General features: G+C 42.1%; 1 protein-coding gene across 1 annotated transcript; it reads left to right on the forward strand.

The window, feature by feature from the left end:
- The first annotated feature begins 5,469 nt into the window (after positions 1-5,469).
- LOC107035370 (keratin, type II cytoskeletal 6A-like) lies at positions 5,470-10,828 on the forward strand. The gene is made up of 9 exons (XM_072972754.1): positions 5,470-6,056; positions 7,006-7,220; positions 7,561-7,621; positions 7,778-7,873; positions 7,999-8,163; positions 8,652-8,777; positions 9,602-9,822; positions 10,042-10,076; positions 10,189-10,828. The coding sequence occupies exons 1-9, from the start codon at positions 5,544-5,546 to the stop codon at positions 10,422-10,424; spliced, it is 1,668 nt and encodes a 555-aa protein (XP_072828855.1). The 5' UTR covers positions 5,470-5,543; the 3' UTR covers positions 10,425-10,828.
- Positions 10,829-22,767: the final 11,939 nt, after the last annotated feature.

Here is a 22,767-nt window from a genome sequence, read left to right on the forward strand (position 1 = left end):
TCTTACTATACAATCCAGCAGTTGTGCTCCTTAATATTTATTCAAATGAGCTGAAAAGTTATGCCCACACAAAACCTGCACACAATGTTTATAGCAGCATAGATTCACTGACTATAAAAAATGTACCCCTCTGGTGTGGGATGTTGATGGCGGGGAAGGCTACATGTGTGAGGGGGCAGGGAGTATATGGGAACTACATACGTTCAATTTTGCTGTGAACTTAAAACTGCTCTAAAAATTAAAGCATATTTAAAAGAATGATTCGACTATTTTAGACAACTAATATATGGTTACTTGTGTTTGTATGTGTGTGTGTGTGTGTGTGAAAGAGAGAGAGAAGTGGAATTTACTATGGCTCTGGGTAGATACACAAGAGATGTGCCTGGCTGGGCTGGCTGTACATTTCCTCTTGATGCAACAATTATATTCCTAGGTGTTTATTTAAGCAAAATGAAAATACTTGTTGACAAAAAGACTAAGTATGCTCATAACCGTTTTATGGAATTTAACCTCAAAATGGAAATGTTTTAGGAACCCATCAATCAGAATGGCTAAAGAAATGTGGTTTATTCCTACAATGGTATCTTACTCAGCAATAAAAAAGAATGAACTACCGCTATTTATGACAATCTGGATGAATCTCAAAAACATTTTGCTGACTGAAAAAACCAGACATACACAAATGTATACATATATTTATAAATATGTAAGTATAAGCTGTATGATTCCATTTATATAAAATTCTAAAATAAACAATTCAAGGTGGAAAAATCAAACACAGTGATTGCTTGGGGCAGTGGGATTAAAAGGAAAAAGCACAAAGGAATTTTCTGAAGGAATGGAAGTGTTCTACGTCTTGATGTTATGTGGATAACAGAAGTGTGCAAATTTGTCAAAACTGAACACTACAGTTAAGATCTGTGCATTTCACTGTATATAAATAATATGCCAATAAACAAAAACATTTAAGAGAAAGAGTATCTCACATTTCATGTTTCTATAGTGGAAATTGGAAAGAAAAAAGTAAATTGGGAATGGAATCTAGATTGACCAAATTAACAATTTCTGCCACAGGGTCCAAGCTTTCCTAGCCATCTTGAGTGTTCTTCTGGTCCTATTGAAAAAAATCCAAGCTGTTTCCCAGAAGTGGCTGAGGGACGAGCAGAGGAAGACAGGGAGGAAGTTAAATGTATCAGACCCCCCTAAGGCCTCCTTCCCAACATTAGTTCCAGAGAATAAACGATCTGTCACTAATTCCAACCTTAGGCTTAGAGTAAGATTATAAAGGATTAACAAATGGCAGTAGCCACTGACTGCCAAGATGTCTCAGAGGAGACAGTTTGAGGCACATTTGCTCTCTAGGCCATTCAGAAGATTTTGAGATGAATTTTTTGGGTAGGAATTACTCCAGATCATCCTGAGTTGGGGAGGGGGGGTGGAATTACCCAGTACATTCGTGATTAACCAATATTTCCCTTTCACTGAAATAAAGGGAGTTCAACCAGAAGGCGAATGTAATAGGACATCATTCCACAAGGCTGATTACTAAGTAATGATTTTGAAAGTTTCAGTATTTTATGAACTACTCCATGCATCACAGCAGGTTGCGCTTTCCGCTCCGAAGTTGGTGCCACTGTCTCCATCCTTCACACGTGTGGCTGCACGTATTTCTCTTTCAATGGGTGCTCCCCAGGGACAGGACTGAGTCTGTGGGATTCCCTCTGAACGGCGTCGTCCTGCACTGGGACTTGATGATTAGGCACTTGGCCTTAAGCTTTTGATGGAATGTGATAATAGCCTAATAGCCTGTTCCTTGTTCTCATCTGTCAGCTCCACCCAGGGATGCAGAAAGACAAGGTAAATCCTCTTGAGGCAGAATTTCCATGGGCTCAGGCTCCAGGGGACGACTCCTGCCTTTCTCTTTGCTGGGAAACTGGGAAAAATGCAAGAAGTACACATTAATCCCTGGGCCCTAGAATGAAGACTTTCCTCGCTCCCCAGCCATCAGACACAGCAGCAGACTGGATGGAGGCTTCCCCGGCAGAGAGGAGCGGCCAGTCTCCGCAGCCTGGCAGAGAAGAGACTGGCTGTCACCGAAGTTACTCATGCTGCTTTGCTTCAGTTTCTTTCACATAGTCACCTGAGCTATCACCCTTTGTTTTAATTTTATGAAGGTCTGGCTTCCCTGCCCTGCTCCTCTGGGAATATATAACTTCCTTGGGCTCTACCTCGGGACACAATTCAGCATCGCTAGGGAGATTTCATCTGAAAGGTCAATTCTGTAACCATCCGGTGGGTCCTCATTGCCGAAGAACACACCCTGTTCTGGGTGCAAAAGCAGGGGTAGAGGGTGGAGGACCGGACCCCAGAGGAGGAAAGATGCACAGCGTAGCCCAAGGCAGCAGTCTGAAAGTGGGCTAGGGAACACAGGGTCCCTCCCACACCCAGACCAAGAAAGATAGAGAAAATCACGGGCAAATGAATCAAGTGCAAACTTGACCTTTTAAGAGTGGTGGGAAAGAGTGGAATCAGAAATGAATCTGCCACGGGGGTCCCTCCTCTCTGATCCCCCCTCCACTGTCTCAGGAGCCCTCATCATCTCTCATGAGCCCTCTTTGTGACCTCGCTCATGGTCAGGGTCCCTGGAACTGGTTCCCAGGACATCATTCCCTGGCAGGTGGTAACAGATTTGAGGAATAAAAAGATATGTATATATCTTATATATTAGATATAATATATTATAGAATATATATATATATTTACATTGAGAGAAACTTTTAAAACTAGCAATAGGAAAAATACTTGTGTCAGGAAATGAAACATGGTACTTTATATCACTGATGCCATCTGGTGCACATACCAAACTTTAGGACTGGGTATTATGTGGAAGTTAAACCATGCTCTGATAGGCTAAATGGCTGACTGTGAGGTTCCTGCTGACATTGAACCATTGAATATACTTCATTCGGGGATGAGTGTGCTCCCACCTTGGAAAAGATCTACAGTCAGTACTAAAAGAGGAAATGATCTGCTCACTTGTGCTGGATGACAGAAGCCCATCCCTGTGTGCACGGTGCAGGGGACAGGTGAGGACCCAGCTGAGGGTGACACAGGGGAGCTGGCCTCTACAGGCGAGAGAGAGAGCAGCCTGTCAGGCTCCCTCCAAGGACTCAGATCCTCCCTCACTTGGGCAAGGAGCTGCATTCGCCCCGGAGCACAGTTCTTCCCCATCCTGCTGCTTGGAGTGCCAGCAAGCTTGCAGGTCGTACTTCTCATCTTGTTCTCCTGCCTTCTGCGGCTCTGCATGGCCTCCGGGAGTCAGGGCAAACCTCTGCATGTGGCTTCTGGTCCTTATTAATGTGGCACCAACCTGCAAGACTGTTTCTCTCACTCTCCACCCCTAACACACACGAGCTGTGCCTGAAGCTCCTTGTGGGTCCCTGAACACACCAAGCCTCTCCATACGTCCATTACAATGATGACATAATGAAGTTTTCTCATCTTCATTGAGAACTTATGCACAGACACTGTGCTTAGATCTTTGCAGTAATTATTTCGTGTAATCCTCACAACACTGTGAGGAAGGGACAATTTTCATCTCACCACCCCTTTTTACAATTCTAAGAATGAGTAATTGCATAAAGACACAGGGGAGCCTGACTGTGAGCCTGAGCATGTTTCCAGAGCCCCTTGCTCTTCACCAGAGTTTGGCAAGCTTTTTCTTTAAAGGACCATCTAAAACATCTTTTAGGTTTTGCCAGCCACATGCTCTCTGTTGCAACTACTACTCAACTCTGTCATGGCCATGTGAAAGCAGCCACACACACTGGACACTGACATGGACACAGGACATCGGACAAATGCATGCTGCCCCCACCTGACTTGCTAACCCTTCCTACCCCTCCTGGCCTCATCCCTGCCAAACCTAAAGACTCTATCTCAAGAGAGCTGATCAGAACACTGTTCCATGGGAAGGAATGCCTCTTTCCCAGAAGTGGGTGGAAGCACATTTCTTGGTCAAGCATTGAGCAATCAGGGTGGAGGAAGGGAAGCTGCTTCCACTGTCTCGAGTAGGTATCTCTTCCCTGCCAGACGCTGAATTAGCACTCCTTTGGAGAGGGAATGCCCTGCCTCCCTGGATGCTGTGCCCCCCACCAAATGCTGGAGAGATGGGACTGCTTCTCAGACAGTTGCAAGAGCTTTCCTTAGGCTCATCATCAACGTGGGAGTTTGTCTTTCCTCCCCTGGTTGTACGTTTAACCAGATGTTCTCCTAAAATCACATGCCTGTAATTGCTCTCAGTGCCCCTTTGGCTCAGGACTAGAAAAAAGAAAGCTCGTTCCCCTCTACACCAAGTGCTGTGCTCATTTCACAGCCTTCCCCCTCTTCAAGAAGGTGTATGGGGATTTGAGATTTCAAGCATGAGATTAGAAATACAAGTTTAGGATTTCCTTGTGATATCATCACACTTGTAAAGACACATTTTTTATGATTCACTGCTGCTATATGTCCTTCCACTTTCTGTACACAGTCTATTAAGACGTCTGATTCTTGATTCTGAAGAAATGTCAGAATCTATGTGAAGCAAAATTCAGTGAATTCCCTTAATGACTTCTGACCTACTCATTTTAGATTCTTTACATTAAGTTCTAAGTGAACATTCCAAAAGACCAAGAGAAAGACATCTATGAATTTCATTTGATAAAAAAAAAAACCTATATGATCATTGGCCCAGGGGAAAAGCAAACACTGGGGAGGGGGTGCAGGCATGGGTAAAATCCCCGAGGAGGGGTCAGATCTCTGCGCAGAGTGGGCTAGGGTGATCTACCCGATCATGAAACTGTCAGTTGGGCAGCTTATCACACAGGACAGAGTTGATCTTACCCTGTAAAAATGCAACTCCTTTGTCCCTCTTGCCTTTCAAAGTAGAATCATGTCTCCAAAGTGGCCGGCATTCCCATGGCCAGGCCACCAGGAAGGCGACCAGGAGCTCCAGAAGGACACGTTCAAACAGGGTGAAAAAACAGCACAGGCCACTTCTTGCTCAGGCCACGGGGCAAATGCTCACAAGCCCTCAGAAACAGTCGCCCCTGATGGGAAGGGTGGTGCTGGTGGAAGAGACAACATATGTGGGAAGGGGGCACACAGAAGAGTGTCTGAGTAAGCAGAAGGACAGGACAATTATCACAGATCAGCTCCTTGTCTCCTTTGTTTGAGAACATGACTAACTCATGACTTCAGAGAATTTACCTCCAGTCTTATTGTGTTGGGATCATGTCAGGGCTAGAAGCCAGAATTTCTCCATGACTAAAAGAAGCCAAAGAAGCAATATTCATACTTTATACCTTTCCAGGGGCCGGGGGTGATCTCACTGTTTGTAAAGCCCAGCCCTTCCCAACCTGCAAGCTCACCTTCCAGGACTGAGCCCAGCCCCTTTTCTCTGTATATAAGCGGCTGCCTAGAAGCTCCTCACACACATCTGCTCCTCTCAGCTCTACCTTCCAGCCTCTCACATCTTCCTCAGCCTTCTCGTCTTCAGAACCATGTCTTGCAGATCCACCGTGAGGAGCCAAAGCACCAGCCGCCGGGGCTTCAGTGCCGGCTCAGCCCGAGTCCCTGGGGTCTGCCGCTCTGGCTTCAGCAGCGTGTCGGTGTCCCGCTCCAGGGGCGGTGGTGGCCTGGCTGGAGTGTGTGGAGGAGCTGGCTTTGGCAGCCGCAGCCTCTATAACCTGGGGGGCACCAAGAGGATCTCCATCAGTGGCGGATACGGCAGCAGATATGGAGGTGGCTTTGGCTTTGGCTTTGGAGGTGGAATTGGGAGTGGATACGGTTTTGGTGGTGCAGCTGGGCTCGGTGGTGGAGCTGGCTTTGCTGGTGGCTATGGGGGCGCTGGCTTCCCTGTGCTCCCTCCTGGAGGCATCCAAGAGGTCACCGTCAACCAGAGTCTCCTCACTCCTCTGAACCTGGAAATCGACCCCACCATCCAGCGGGTGAGAACTGAGGAGCGGGAGCAGATCAAGACCCTCAACAACAAGTTCGCCTCCTTCATCGACAAGGTGAGCCGGGAGCACCTGCCCTCCACCGGGATTTCAGACTCCCCAAACTAAGGAACCAAGAAATGCTCTACTGGGGGGAGATGCGGGAGAGAGGGAGGAGGGGACTCAGGCTAGCTCCCCAGTGGGATGCAGGGCTGGCTCCATGTGGACCACAGGCAGAAGGTGACTGAAATCGTTTAGAACTACTGATCCCTCCCATGCCTCTCATTCCTGTAGAAGGAATTCTCAGCTGCTGATAACCTTGACCCAAAGAAAAGGGAATGAGAATTAAATGGGTTAGCATAACCTTGTAAAGGTTTATGAAATTAAAAAGGGAATTACAGTGGAAAATATTTTAGAGCCCAGGGAAGTGGGACAGAGGGATGCAATGGGAAGATGGAAAGCAGAAAAATATATTCTAGGTGGATTAGGAACTAAAAGACTCAGAAACATGTATATAGGTCCATAGAAACACTCAACTTGTAGAACCAGATCATGACCATGAAGGGAATTTGTTTAGAGGAGACGTATGCACTGAATGGGAAGTTTGATGAACTCCAATCATTAATAGGGTTAAAATTGAATCATGAGATTCTAAACATTTGACATGACTTTAACTGAGGTACTCTTTTAAAAAAGACTCTGTGCAATATATCAGAAAAATACTATTTTAAACTACATTTGTGATTCTCTTTATCAAGAGGATGAGATAAAATGTTGAAAGACACTGACAGGCTCCATCAGTTAGTGGGAGGGAATAGCTCAAAGCTCCATGGGGAATTTGGTTGGTGAGATCTGTGTGCTGTAAAGGAAAAGGGTTTGGGGGAGAAGAACCATCACCCTGAGCCTCTGTACATGCACTGGTGTCACCCAATACCATGGGGACCACCCACGTCTGCTTGGGGACCTGTCAACTCGCATCTCTGTCTCCCTTCTTCATCTGGAAAATAACCACCTTGGCTTCCTCCAGGTGCGGTTCCTGGAGCAGCAGAACAAGGTCCTGGACACCAAGTGGACCCTGCTGCAGGAACAGGGCACCAAGACCGTGAGGCAGAACCTGGAGCCTTTGTTCGAGCAGTACATCAACAACCTCAGGAGGCAGCTGGACAGCATCCTGGGGGAGAGAAGCCGCCTGGACTCGGAGCTGAGGAGCATGCAGGACCAGGTGGAGGACTTCAAGAACAAGTGAGTTGAAAGAGAGAAATGGGCTCATTTCCTGAAGCCCACACTTCAAGTCCATTGGAAGAGCAGGTCCAGATGAGGGCATGATTGCTAGTAAACCATGACCACGGAAATGAAATCACAGTTATTGCCTAAACACAAACCCCCCAGGACAAAAGGGTCTTGTGGGCTGATGAGGAGAGAAAAGAAGTAAACAATTTAGAGACCACGAAATACATCTTTTAGGTACACTGGCAGGAACGCTCCATTTGGATATCTCATTATGAAAAGTTGGGATCCCAGGCTGCTTTGTGTGTATCCCTTTCCCAACTGGCTGATTATGTTTTATCCTTTCTAATTCCAGGTATGAAGATGAAATCAACAAGCGCACGGCAGCAGAGAATGAATTTGTGAAACTGAAAAAGGTGAGCTGAGTAAGATCAGGGGCTCATAATTCTTTTAGGAGAGGACCCTGGGTTCCTGCCCATATCTGAGAAAGGTATAAGCAGGGAGACTGAAAGGTGGTGCAGACTGGGAAGGAGGGTTCATCTGACTGTAGTCTATTGGCTTATATTCTCCAGGATGTGGATGCTGCCTACATGAATAAGGTTGAACTACAAGCCAAGGCAGATAACCTCACAGATGAGATCAACTTCCTAAGAGCCTTTTATGAAGCAGTAAGCATCTTCTTCACCCTATGTTATTCACTGGTATAAGATTGTGCAAAGGGTGGAAATCTTGGGCTTGGGTACGTCTGTAAACATCACAGGAAAAGATGGTCTGACGACCTCATGTTCTGCAGGAACTGGCTCAGATGCAAACCCACATCTCAGACACTTCTGTGGTCCTCTCCATGGACAACAACCGCAGCCTGGACCTGGACAGCATCATCAGCGAAGTCAAGGCCCAATACGAGGAGATTGCTCAAAGAAGCCGGGCTGAGGCTGAGTCCTGGTACCAGTCGAAGGTGAGCAGTGTGGGGGCGGCAAATGAAGAATCCCTCGTGCGTTTTCCCTGAACACCAGCAAAGCTACAGACATCACTGGGGAAATCTATTTCTAGGAAGCTGGAGTCCTTTCACAGAATGTGTCCCCTGCATTAACAGAGTAGCCCTTTACAGTATTTATGTCCAAGTCTAGTAAGTCAAAGAACCTGATGCAGGATGAAAGCTACTGCACATAAGGACCTCGTGCTCTTTGCTTCAGCTTCACCTTGATGCTTGCTCTCAGAAACCGTGCAGAACATTGCTGGTCCTAAAGGGAACCAGGCAGTCAGTGGTCCCAACCAGGGTGATCTGTGATGGGTGTATAGTATCAATGACCTTGTACCTTCAATAATGGGAAAATACCTTGTGGAGAAACCATTAGTTTCAGTTTGTTAAATGCTTGATGAGTGTGACAGTCGTCATTGTCACATGAAGCCAACGTACACCCCCTTCTGTCCCTCTGGTTATAGTATGAGGAGCTGCAGGTGACGGCAGGCAGACACGGGGACGACCTGCGCAACACCAGGCAGGAGATCTCTGAGATCAACCGCATGGTCCAGAGGCTGAGATCTGAGATCGACCACGTCAAGAAGCAGGTATGGTGGGGACCATGGAGGAGAAACACATCTTCCCTTTCCAGGCGACAAGGCAGTCATCAGCCATTATTTGGGAAGTTCCTGTGTGATGAGGGAACAAGCAGGGAGGGGAGGACATGCAATTCCTACCCTTAGTGCGTTCCTACAGGTTAGAGAGATGGATCCCAGCCCAGGAGCATGAAACAAACTTACAACAGGACCAATTCCGACAGTCAGTGATGTAAAAATATGGTCTAGAGGTGTGGAGAAGAGATTACATAAAAGGAATGATTGCTCTGGGAATTAAGACACAACTTGGTAAAGAAAAGGCAGGACAGAGAGTGTGAGAAAGATTGTTGCAAATCTGCTCAGTTACTGTGAAAAAGAAACAGAAAAGACACAGAACAAATGAATCTTGTCCAAAAATGTGAGGTGGAACAAAGGCAAGGTCTCAGCAGTTTAATGTGAAATCACCTCACCAGAATGTCTGTGATTTGTTTAATTCAGTGTGCATCCACGTGAAAGTATCCAAGATATCAACATTCAAAACAAGCCCATTGGTCCGTTTCTTCTGATGTCCCCTGGTCTTGTGTCTGCTGTAGTATCTCCAGGTTCTGCCAGTCCAGTGCTCACTCAGCGTGGTTAACACAAAGGTGCATAGGTTTTCCAAGTGGCTCCTAGACTAGAGAAGATTTGCAGAATGGAAAAATTCTGGACAAAATTGTCAGAGCGCCTTTCCCATGAAATCTGGGCTCTAGAACTCTTCCTCACTGGGAAAGGAGAACCACAGTTAGTCTCCCCTGGGGATCAGGTTGCAAGTTCATCTGCCCATCTTCCCCTTGCAGTGCGCCAACCTGCAGTCCGCCATCGCTGACGCTGAGCAGCGTGGGGAGCTGGCCCTCAAGGACGCCAAGAACAAGCTGGCCGACCTGGAGGACGCCCTGCAGAAGGCCAAGCAGGACATGGCCCGGCTGCTGAAGGAGTACCAGGAGCTGATGAATGTCAAGCTGGCCCTGGACGTGGAGATCGCCACCTACAGGAAGCTGCTGGAAGGCGAGGAGTGCAGGTGGGTACCTCACAACCTCCCCCAGCATCTGGGTCCAGCTCCAAGATGTCCAGCCAATGAGCTCACGTTTAACGGGCTCTAGTTGTGGCCAGAATGCTCCCCTCAGAAAACCACTTGAAAGGCACTTTCCCCATGGACTCTCCTCACGGGAAGGCTTCCCACCCTGGTCCATCTGTGGCTGTCTGAGGTCTCATGGTGGCCGTGTCTCCTCTCTCCTAGGCTGAGTGGGGAAGGCGTTGTACCAGTCAACATCTGTAAGTACCTTTGCTTGCCTCCCTCCCTTGCCCTTGTGCTCTTCTGACTGGACTCAGTCTGGCAGAACGAGTCACCATGTCTCATCGTGACCTTGTCCCCCTCCCTCCACAGCCGTGGTGCAGTCCACCGTCTCCAGCGGCTATGGTGGTGCCAGCGGTGGCAGCGGTGGCTTAAGCCTGGGCGGAGGCAGTAGCTACTCCTACAGCAGCGGCGGTCACAGCCTTGGAGGTGGCTTCAGTTCTGGCAGTGGCAGAGCCTTGGGAAGTGGCCTCAGCTCTGCTGGGGGCAGCAGCTCCACCATCAAATACACCACCACCTCCTCCAGCAGGAAGAGCTACAGGCACTGAAGTCCTGGCTTCAGCCTTGGTCCCACAGTGTCTCTGGGCCCCCCTCAGCTGCCCTCTCCTCCAGTTGCTTTCTCTCTCCTGCTTCCTTCTTCTCTTCCTTCTTGAATTAGAACTGAAAGTTCTGAGTGCCCTCACCTCCTCTCTGCCAATACCTGCTCCACCTGAGGTTCCCAAACTCACCATCGGGAAGGTCATTGCCAGGGTCCTACTCCAGAACAGGGCAAGTCCCCCTTGCTTTCCACTGGCCCAGGAGTTTCGCATCTTGCAGGGTTGGGTCCTCCCTTGCAGTGATCATTGAAAGCACAAGTGACTAGTTCTCTGATGTGCAGGGTCTGTATCCCTGTGATGTTTCCTCATCTCTTTGCTCAATTCTAATTGCTAAATAAAGCAGATTTATAATATAATGCATGGTTTCAGGTTGCCTTGCTTTGTTGTCATTGGTGCTTGAGGTTTTCACCTGACAGATGCCTTTTTAGGAATGAAGGATGCTCCCCACCCCCAGTGCTTCACATTTCTCCTTTAGGTAACTCTAACAGACAGTAGTTTGGCATCCTGATTTTCAGGAATTCTCCTAGGTCAGTTTGGCGAGTGGAGTGGGAAGGATCTGGTCCGTCATCATGGTAAAGGCTGCTTTTACCGCCGGTATCAGGTCTGAGCTGTTTAGTATCTCTGACTTGGTCTCTAAGACTCTACCTTTTCCTGCCCCAGGGGTGAAACATAATCCCTAGAAAATCATATTACAGTCCAATTATATCAGAAGAACATTGCTACACAGTAATATATTTGATTGATTCTTAAAATTGCCTCATGACCAAGAAACTGGTCTCACAATATGTATCAGGAGTAATTACAATGAACATACTCCTGAACTGGAATTATGTCCCTAGAGATGTATCCTGCAGAAAGAGTAAAATGCAGGAAGTTGTACTTCATGGATGTGAATCCCATAATCTTTCAACAGGGAAAAATTGGATACATTGGTCAAATTCAGGATCTAAAGACTCGGGCACAAAATGCAGGTGCTGATTTTTTGAAGTGTGGAGGCAAAATAAGAAAGGAAATGCCCTCCTTTTTATACCACAAGCCTCTCACATAGACTCAAGGAAGTTGAGTCCATGTTGCTCAAGAAATGGTCCTGCATCCTCTCTCATGTGTGCCCTGGCCCATTTTGGCTTTGAAAAATGGGTAATGGAACACTCAGGATGCAGGTCAACTTCTTTCTGAGAGCCAGGCATTGTTTCCAGTCTCTGTTTGGTCCATTCTCTGATCCCAGGCTATTTCTCTGAAGAACCCTGTTCTAAGGAATGAGTTTCCTACTTAGAAAAGAAGGGGAGATGACTGATTCTAGGAAAAGGGTGGAATATACATATAAGATGATCCTAGAGCATCTTTGAGTGTTAAAAAATAAGGAAATACTCCAAAAACCCACTGAAAGAGCTGATAGTAGACAAATTGGAACAATTTGAGTCATAGATAGATAGATAGGTAGGTAGATAGATAGGTAGATAAATTGATAGATAGATAGGTAGATAGATAGATAGATAATGTATTGGATTATACTCCAAAGCATAAAATAGTATTCATGGCCGAGAATAACATGATAAGTGATTGAATAAGCTAATTAACAAGGGATGATTGAAAATTCTCATGAAGAAGAATTCTGTTTAGTGACAGAGATGCTCCCAAATCAAAGAAAGGATGAATAACTTCTCTCCCAACTGTGGGCTGTGCACAGTGACTTCCTAAGAGTAAAGCATAAAAAGTGAGTAAATGAGTAACTTTACAGTAGAGAAATCTATCAAACACATCCTTAGCCAGGTAACCAAGGCTAACAGCAACAGTGATGACATGTTGATAGCCGGTACCTCGGATAGGATGTAGTGAGAACAGCACTTCCTCTTAGTGATCTTCCTCCCAAACGCCATAACCCCAAAGTAATCATGAGAAAACACTAGACAAAGTCCAGCTGTGGCCTTCTAGAAAATACCCTTGAGCAGAGCTCCTTGAAATCTCAAGGTCATCAAAACAAGGAAAATCTGACAAACTGTGTTAGCCAAGAGGAGCCAAGGAGACATAACGACTGAATGTAAAGTGGTACTGTGGATGAGATTCTGGGACAGAAAAAAAGAATACTGGGTAAAAGGTAAGGAAATCTAAATGAAGTATGAAATAGTTTAATAATAATATGTTTATACTGGTTCTTTAATTGTGACAAATGTAACTAATGTGAGGTATTAATAATAGGGGAAAATAGGTGTGTAAGGTATACAGGACCTCTCTGTATTGTATTCACAGCTTTTTGTAAATCTGAAGCTATTCTAAAATAAAAAGTTTATTACAAAAACACTTAAGGAGTGGAGCTCAAAGTAACATCTGTATTTTTAACTAAACTAATTTTGTACACAAAATTATAAAACAAGTGCAGCCGAGAGAGAAAGAGACAGAGTGACAAAGAAACAGAGACAGACAATCGGAGAGACAGAGACAGAGAAGTAATTGAGGGACCAATGCTACAATAGTAACATTGGTTACCTCAAGTTGGTGTTAACTCAAGTAAACTGCATTTCTTTTTAGTGTGTACTTCCTACAATTATTGATGTTGAATATGCATTACTTTCATCATTAAAATGTTATTTCAAAAGAGAAAGGATGTCCCCTGATGATGTCAGAATTGTAGGACATAGACGAAATGTGGTTACACTCTTTGATACTGAGGGAAAAAAAGGTTCTATCTCTAGATTTAAGGCCCATGAGAATAAAACATTTGGATTGCATTCCTTTACCCACTGAGGACTGAATAAGAAGAAATAGATTTTTGTTAGCTATCTGGATTGTGGTAGTGGGTTCATTGGTGCATACATCTATCAAAATTTATCAAAGTGTACATCTGAAATATGTGGTGTTTACTGTACAGGAACCATACCACAATAAATGTGTTAAAAATTAAAAATAAAAAAGAAAGAAATAGATTTCTTTTGCAACAGCATTGACTTGTTTTTGAGGCAAGGAAGGACTCAGCAGTACCAATGGTCAGTAGATACTGAATTTGACTCCTAAGGAGGCTGGATAATCGCCTTCTCCAGTATGGAGTCCATGTATCTGGAAAATATAGGGAATACATCTTTTTAATAACACCCTCAAATAGAAGAACTTTTTGCCAGGTAGAGGTCATATCCATAGTTCACCTTATCTGAATCCACTGTGATGCAGGATGATCACTTGTGAGCCATACAACATGAATTCTGGCTGCATTGGCTAGACTCCCCAGCACAACCCAATGCATGGAATCACAGCTCGTGGTGGGGGCAGGGATGCAGCACAGTCAGGGGAGAGAATGCTTCAGTAGGTGCTGAGAGAAGGCTCCTCATCTCTGCCCTGCTCCATGCCCCAGCAGGCATCACTACAGTCTCCCTAGAGAGCCTACTATTCATTGTAAGAAAAGCTGAGAGTAGATTCCAGTATGGGAGGAGAAAGGAGTTGAGGCGTCCGTCTCTGACAGCAGCTGGATCCCTTGGTCCATGACTTTTGCTGGGCAGTCCTTTCTCCTCAATGCTTCACTTCCTGGACTCCAGGGCTTTTCCTTTGGTACTAGAAAGTGAGCAGGGCAGGAAAACCACCCTCTTTGGGTCTTGGAAGTATGTGTCCACTCAGATGCGCCATTTCCTCTAACACTCTACCGCCCCCAATCTCCTCGTGCAACTGTAGCAGCGCCTTCTTTAAGGCCACTGTCATCTGTATATGTACTCCCTCACTTCTCCATCGGTTGTAATAACAAAAGAATTTTCTTTCCTGCTCTTTTGGAAGCTGCCAGCCTGGAGTTTATCTGAATTCTCATGAAAGTTTTCCTTCATCTCCTTTTTCTAACTCTCCATCTCCCTTGCCTATTTGATTTTCTTCACAGTACTGAGAGGAAGTAGCCACAAAGAAATCAGAAACTGCATTTAGGAGACCTATTTTAACAGGAATAAGTATTGTTATTTTGATGCTGTCATAGGTATACTGTAAGATAAAGCAAATACGTAATATTTTATGCCATTTGGAGCCAAGCTTTTCAGAGTAAGTAAAATTACAACCATCCTGTATTCTTCTATTTAAAATGGAAATATCAGTATAACCTGATTTGGAGGATTTTTAAAACATATTTTTATATTTTTCCCTTACTCTGTCCATTGAAAAGTTTTCAAAGCAAGAACAACCCAGTATCAATGATGCCCTGGCATGCAAATTCTGCCTTATGAATATCATTTCCCAATAAAAGGAAACAGAGCCATTCAGAGAAATGACTGATTCCATGTCTGCTGCAAGATAAGTACAAGGTAACCTTGAGACATCTCATCCTGAAATACAAGGAAGTTTCAAAGCCAAATGGGGTCCTGTCAAAAGGGAGAGAAGTCAATCTGAAGAGCTCCCATTGCCCCAAAATGGGACAATTTTAGCACCCAAAGGATTAATGACTGCAATGGACTGAAACATATCAAATATATTTTTTAAAATTTGGATTTTTAATTATACAAAAGCAAAATAACCAAGCAAAAAACTTGCTGGAGTACCAACCCACTATTGTGAAAACTGCAAAATAAAGGGAAAGAATCAAGCACTTACTCTGCCTTTCCTGTATGAATGAAATATACATTAGGTTACTTAAAACATATACAATGAAGAGTCCTTCTTTACAGATGACTCCAGTTGGTAAATGCAGAAGCAGGATGTTCAATTAATATCACCATTTTGAAACCCCTAATGAAACAGAAAATCTGGGAATTGATCAATGAATATTAAAATATTAGATGACAATTCTCCTGTGCACTTTTTAATGGAGGGATAAGGCAGAAACTACAGATATACCCGCATCAGTCTTAAATCACTAAAATTGGACAACTAGTATTATATACCTCATGATATGAGGCCATAGGGAGTCCACAGCACCAGCTAGTACATAATCTTGCGGGAAACAATGGAACTAAATGTTATCAACTTCAATAACAACTTACAATACATAGGAAAATTGTGTATAGAAGAAGTTATCTGGCACCAAGAGGAAATAATGAGCCAAATCCAGAATGTAGACATTCTATCAAAAAAGCAATTTCTCCCCAAATCAATGTATATAACCAAAACAGAAAGAGTTTGTTACAGAATGGAAGAACCTTAAGAAACACAATGGTCAAATGCAATATGTGAACATACGTAGAGTGTTGCTTCAAGCAAACCAGCATGAAAAGACAACTTTGAGATAATCAGAGAAATGTGACCATAAGTGGGTATTAATAGATTTCATTAAGAAATGACTGTTGGATAAAGAATTTTAGAGACAAGCAAAAACTAGAAGAGTTTAGGAACACTAAACCCATGCTAAAAGAGATACTGACAGGTCTACTCTAAATAGAAAAGAAGTAGAATGCTACGAAAATGAGAAACTCATAACTAGAAAGGTGATAACTATCATGATTTACAAATAGAATAAACACAATTTTGTAAAAGAAGACATCGAAATCATTAAGAGTAGGAGAGGGAAGCAAGAAAATACATAGTATTTTTTTTCTTTTTTAAATTTTTTATTCTCGGTAGGATGGGTTTGAGCTTATATTGCTATCTGTTTAATACAAACAGTTATAGTAATGGGTTAATAGACTTAGAAAAAGAGTAACCACAAGCCAAAAACATACAAGTGAGTCACAAAAACTAAATAAAATCCATGATAATACAAAGGAAAATTACCAAACCACAAAAGGGAGAAGAAAGGAACAAAGAGAAAATACCAAATCAACTACAAAAATAAGTTCAAAATGGCAATAAACACACATCTATCATTAATTACTGTAAATGTTAATGGACTAAATGCTCCAATCAAAAGACATAGAGTGGCAGACTGGATAATAAAGCAAGAACCTTCAATATGCTGCATACAAGAGACCCACTTTAGGGAGAAGGACACATATAGATTGAAAGTGAAAGGATGGAAAAGGATATTCCATGCAAATGGAAAAGCCAAAAAAGCAGGTGTAGCAGGACTGATTTCAGACAAAATAGACTTTAAAACAAAGGCCATAAAGAAGGACATTTTATAATGATTAAAGGAGTAACCCAAGATGAGAATATTACACTCATTAATATATATGCACCCAATACAGCAGCACCTAAATACATATAACAATTACTAACAGAGATAAAGGGGGAAATTGATGGAAATACAATCATTGTCGAAGATTTTAACACTGCATTAACATCACTAGACAGATCTTCCAGACAGAAAATAAATAAGGCAACAGAGAAATTAAATGATACGAAAGAAAAATTAGATTTGGTGGATGTTTTCAGAGCATTACACCCCCCAAAATAGGATATACATTCTTTTCAAGGGCACGTGGAACATTTTCTAGGATTAATCATGTACTTGGGCACATAAGAAGCCTCAACAATTTTAAGAAGATAGGAATTATCTCAAGCATCTTTACTGACCACAATGCCATGAAACTAGAAATCAACTACAGAGAAACAAAGGAGAAAAAAAGGAAAGCATGAAGATTAAACAACATGCTATTAAAAAACCAATGGTGGGTCAATGATGAAATCAAAGATGAAATTAAAAAATACTTTGAGACAAATGAAAATGAAAACACAGCCACACAAAATCTATGGGACACAGCAAAGGCAGTGCTAAGAGGGAAGCTTATGGCGATACAGGCCTTCCTCAAAAAAGAAGAATAATCTCAAATAAACAGTCTAGTCCACCAGCTAAAAGAATTAGAAAAAGAAGAGCAAAAAACCCCAAAAGTCAGCAGAAGAAAGGAAATAATAAAGATCAAGGAGGCAATAAACAAAATAGAGATTAAAAAAAAAATAGAAAAAGTCAATCAAACCAAAAGCTGGTTTTTTGAAAGAGTAAATCAAATTGACAAACCTCTGGCCAAACTCACAAAGAACAAAAAAGAGAGAGCACAAACAAGCAAAATAAGAAAGGAAAATGGAGAAATTACAACAAATAACATAGAAATACAGAATATTATGAAAAACTATATGGAACCAAAATGGATAACCTAGAGGAAATGGACAAGTTTCTGGAAACATACAGTCCACCAAGACTGAATCAAGAAGAACTGACCACTTGAACAAACTGATCACTAGAAATGAAATTGAATTAGTAATAAAAAACATCCCTACAAATAAAAGTCCAAGACTGGACAGATTCACAGGGGAATTCTACCAAACATACAAAGAAGAACTCATACCAGTCCTTCTCAAACTCTTCCAGAAGATTGAAAAGGAAGGAATATTCCCAAACTCATTCTATGAAGCCACCATCACCCAGATACCAAAACCAGGCAAAGACACCATCAAGAAAGAGAATTACAGACCAATATCACTGATGAACATAGATGCAAAAATCCTTACCAAAATATTAGCAAACAGAATCCAACAACACATAAAAAAGATTATACATCATGACCAAGTGAGGTTCATCCAGGGACACAAGGATGGTTTAACATACGCAAATCAATCAATGTAATATATCACATCAACAAGAGAAAGGACAAAAACCACATGATCATCTCAATCGATGCAGAAAAAGCATTTTAGAAAATTCAACACCCATTTATGATAAAAACTCTCACTAAAGTGGGTAGAGAGGGAACATATCTCAACATAATAAAAGCTATATATGACAAACATACAGCCAGCATAGTATTCAATGGTGAAACACACAAAAGCTTCCCACTCAAATCTAGGACAAGACAAGGATGCCCACAAACACCACTCCTATTCAACATAGTCTTGGAAGTCGTAGCCACAACAATCAGGCAAGAGAGAGAAATCAAAGGGACCCAAATTGGAAAAGAAGAGGTAAAAGTGTCACTATATGCCAACAACATGTTACTATATATAGAAAACTCTAAAAGGTCCACACAAAAACTACTAGAGTTGATCGAAGAATTCAGCAAGGTAGCAGGTCACAATATTAACGTTCAAAAACCAGTTGCATTTCTTTACACTAGTGATGAATCAACAGAAAAAGAAAGTAAAGAAACAATCCCCTTTAAAATAGCACCCAAAGTAATAAAATACCTAGGAATAAACCTATCCAAGGAGGTGAAAGAATTATACACAGAAAACTATAAACCATTGACGAAGGAAATTAAAGAAGACTTTAAAAAATGGAAAGATATCCCATGCTCTTGGATTGGAAGAATCAATATTGTTAAAATGGTCACACTGCCCAAGGCAATCTACAGATTTAATGCAATCCCTATCAAATTACCCAGGACATATTTCACAGAACTAGGACAAATCATAATAAAATTTATATGGAACCATCAAAGACCTAGAATTGCCAAAGCATTACTGAAGAAAAAGAAAGAGGCTGGAGGAATAACTCTCCCAGACTTCAAACAATACTATAGAGCTACAGTCATCAAGACAGCATGGTATTGGTACCAAAACAGACATATAGACCAATGGAACAGAATAGAGAGCCCAGAAATGAACCCACAAACTTTTGGTCAACTCATCTTTTACAAAGGAGGCAAGGATGTACAATGGAATAAAGACAGTCTCTTCAGCAAATGGTGCTGGGAAAACTGGACAGCAGCATGTAAATCAGTGAAGCTAGAACACTCCCTTACACCATACACAAAAATAAACTCAAAATGCATCAAAGACTTGAACATAAGACAAGACACAGTAAACCTCCTAGAAGAAAATATTGGCAAAACATTATCTGACATACAGCTAAAAAGTGTTCTCCTAGAATAGTCTACCCAAGCAATAGAAATAAAAGCAAGAATAAAAATAGGACCTAATGAAACTTACAAGCTCTACACTGGAATTTGACACAACATTGTAAAATGATTACAAGTCAATAAAAAATGTTTTAAAAAACTCAAAATGGGTCAAATACTTAACCATAAGACAAGATACAATAAACCTCCTGGAGGAAAATATAAGCAAAACATTGTCTGGCATACATCTCAAACATGTTCTTCTGGGGCAGTCTACCCCAAGCAATAGAAATGGAGGCAAGGATAAACAAATGAGACCAAGTTAAATTTACAGGCTTCTGCACAGCAAAGGAAACCATAAGTAAAATAAAAAGACAACCTACAGAATGGGAGAAAATTTTTGCAAATGAAACCAACAAAGGCTTGATCTCCAGAATATATAAGCAGCTCATATGACTTAATAAGAAAAAAACAAACAACCCAATCCAAAAATGGGTGGAAGACCTAAACAAGCAAATCTCCAAGGAAGAAATACAAATGATCAATAGGCACATGAAAAAATGTTCAATATCACTAATTATCAGAGAAATGCAAATCAAAACTACAATGAGGTATCATCTCACACCAGTGAGAATGGCCATCATTCAAAAGTCCACAAATGACAAATGCTGGAGAGGCTGTGGAGAAAAGGGAACCCTCCTACACTGCTGGTGGGAATGCAGTTTGGTGCAGCCACTGTGGAAAACAGTATGGGGATTCCTCAAAAGACTAGGAATAGACTTACTATATGACCTAGGAATCCCACTCTTGGTCATATATCCAGAAGGAACCCTACTTCAAAATGACACCTGCACCCTAATGTTCATAGCAGCACTATTTACAATAGCCAAGACACAGAAACAGTGTAAATGTCCATCAATGGATGACTGGATAAAGAAGATGTGGTATATTTATACAATGGAATACTATTCAGCCATAAAAACTGACAACATAATGCCATTTGCAGCAACATGGATGTTCCTGGAGAATGTCATCCTAAGTGAAGTAAGCCAGAAAGAGAAAGAAAAATACCATATGAGATCGCTTATATGTGGAATCTAAAAAAAAAAAAGATCATAAATACAAAACAGAAATAGACTCATAGACATAGAATACAAATTTTTGGTTGCCAAGGGGGTGGGGGGTGGGAAGGGACAGACTGGGAGTTTGAAATTTGTAGATACTGACAGGCATATGTAGAATAGATAAACAAGATTATACTGTATAGCACAGGGAAATATATACAAGATCTTGTGGTAGCTCACAGTGAAAAAAAATGTGACAATGAATATATGTATGTGCATGTATAACTGAAAAATTGTGCTCTACACTGGAATTTAAATATCAAACTAATAAATTAAATTAGAATTTCCACACTTATTAGGAAAATTCAGAGAGAAGATGCCTTCGGTGCAGATCTCAGAAAACTCCCATGAAAAACACTCTCAAACAAACAAATGAAAACTAAACAACATTGTAAAATGACTATAACTCAATAAAAAAAGTTTTAAAAAATTTTAACAGCGAAAAAAAAAAAAGGATGATAGGGAAGTGGACTGGCCTAGGTGGGAACAAGAGGTGATGTGAGCCTCAACAGCTTGAGCCGGCGTGACTTCTGGCTTGCCGAAACTGCAGCATCCCCCTGTATTAGGGGAGAAGACCCCATGTGAAAATTTAGTTTCATTGAGAGCATCTAGGAAAAACCAAGAAATGCAACGGATGATGTGATTTGGGGCTGCTGAAATAGAGGATGGAAGACAGCAAATTTGGAGTCTCCGTGCTTAAGGGTCAAAGAGTACATAGGTGTGATAGACAAAGACCAGGTGTGTGACAGCTCTGTGGTGTGTGACTTCAGGCATGGAGGGTGTATGTTATCAACCCAGGTCCTCGGACCCTTTGATCAATAAAAATTGATAAGAGGCCAGATGAGAAATTCACACCAAGCTTTTACTGGGACTCGTGCTATGACAGGAGGAAGGGAAAACAAGAAACAGGTGCCCGTACTAGCTTCAGAAGAGGTGGGAGCAGGTTCCTCAAATGGGGTGAGGGTAGGGGCAGAATGGTGGGTTGGGCAGGAGGTGGAGCTTAGGGGATCTGCCCACCCCGTTGGTGGTGCACTATGCCAGGATCATGCACAGTACCCTGGCTTCTGTTCTTGGCACCTCAGAACTGGCAATTGATTTGTGGAGACTTTTGTCCAGGTAAAAGCACTGCAGTGAAGAGTCCCAGTCCCAGCCTATCTCATTTACTGTGTACTTGGCACCTGTAGAGCACTTCACTCATGTTTTCACTTTTTAGTCTCTCAAGAATCCTATTTTGAAAGTTACATTTTACAGATGGGTTGACTGAGGGCAAAAGAGATTATGTAACATGTCAGAAGTTAGGCAGCTAGGGTTTGAATCAATCTAGAGCTGTTGCAATGAAGCAAAGAATAACTTCATAAATACAAAAAGTATAGTGATTTTTTGATGTGTTCCGATGATTATATTTTGCTCAATAATGAATAAAATTATGCTTTTCCACAGGGAAAAAAAAGACTGTCGGTTATGATAGAAAACTGTTACATAGTTAGATTAAAAAACCATTATTACTTAGACATGCATGAAAATATTTACAAGTGAAATGACTTGATGCTTTGATTCTTCTAAGATATATCAACAAAAGAAGTAGGAGAATTAGATGAAACAATAATGACAAATGCTGATAACTGTTTAATCTGGGTGACTGGTACGTGGTGTGGTTTATATCCTATTCTTCAATTGTATTCATTTGATTTTCAATGATACACATTTTGATTAAACAATAAGGTAGGGTATTATACTAAAGAGAGCACAAATACGTTTTAGGATTAAATTTCTGGTGACGGTAAATATGATGTCTCATAGAAAACTTCCAGGTGACTGTCAACATGACTGAGGGAAGGGAGAGGCCCTGAGGACAATGACGTGTCATTGAATCAAATAGTGTCCGTGAAGTATGAGAGAGGAATGTTAATATTTCTAATTTAATTTATTAGTTTAATATTTAAATACTTTGCATTTTAAATATTAATAGGTGGATGGGAGACCTCTGAAATTTAACCAGTGAAGGAAAGGAAGACATTTATCCGCAGAGATTACCTAAAAACAAACAAGGAGAACAAGAAACAAAAGTAACCTCTACCCTCAACCACCAAAAGGAAAAAATATCTTAAAATCCCTCAATCAAAAAAAGAAAGACTAGAAGAAGAAGGAGGAGGAGGAGAAGAAGAAGGGGAAGAAGGGGAAGGAGAAAGGGAGGAAGAGGAAAGAAGCAGGAGAAGGAGGAAGAGGAGAAGGAAAAGAAGAAGGAGGAGGAGGAGGAGAAGAAGAAGAAATCATCTCAGAGAGAAAGAGCAATACAAATACAGTTGCTAAGAAAATTCAGAAAGAAGATGCCTTCAGTGCAGATCTCAGAAAACCCCCATGAAAAACACTCTCAAACAAACAAACAAAAACTAAACAACGTGGTAACCACAGAGAGACAGCACACAGAGCTAACCCTGAGGTTCTCCTACTGCCAGGCACTGCTACTCAGGAACCTCCTACTATGTCAATGTAAAGGGCATG

Source organism: Vicugna pacos, chromosome 12, assembly GCF_048564905.1.
Source record: "Vicugna pacos chromosome 12, VicPac4, whole genome shotgun sequence".
NCBI classification, from domain to species: Eukaryota; Metazoa; Chordata; class Mammalia; order Artiodactyla; family Camelidae; genus Vicugna; species Vicugna pacos.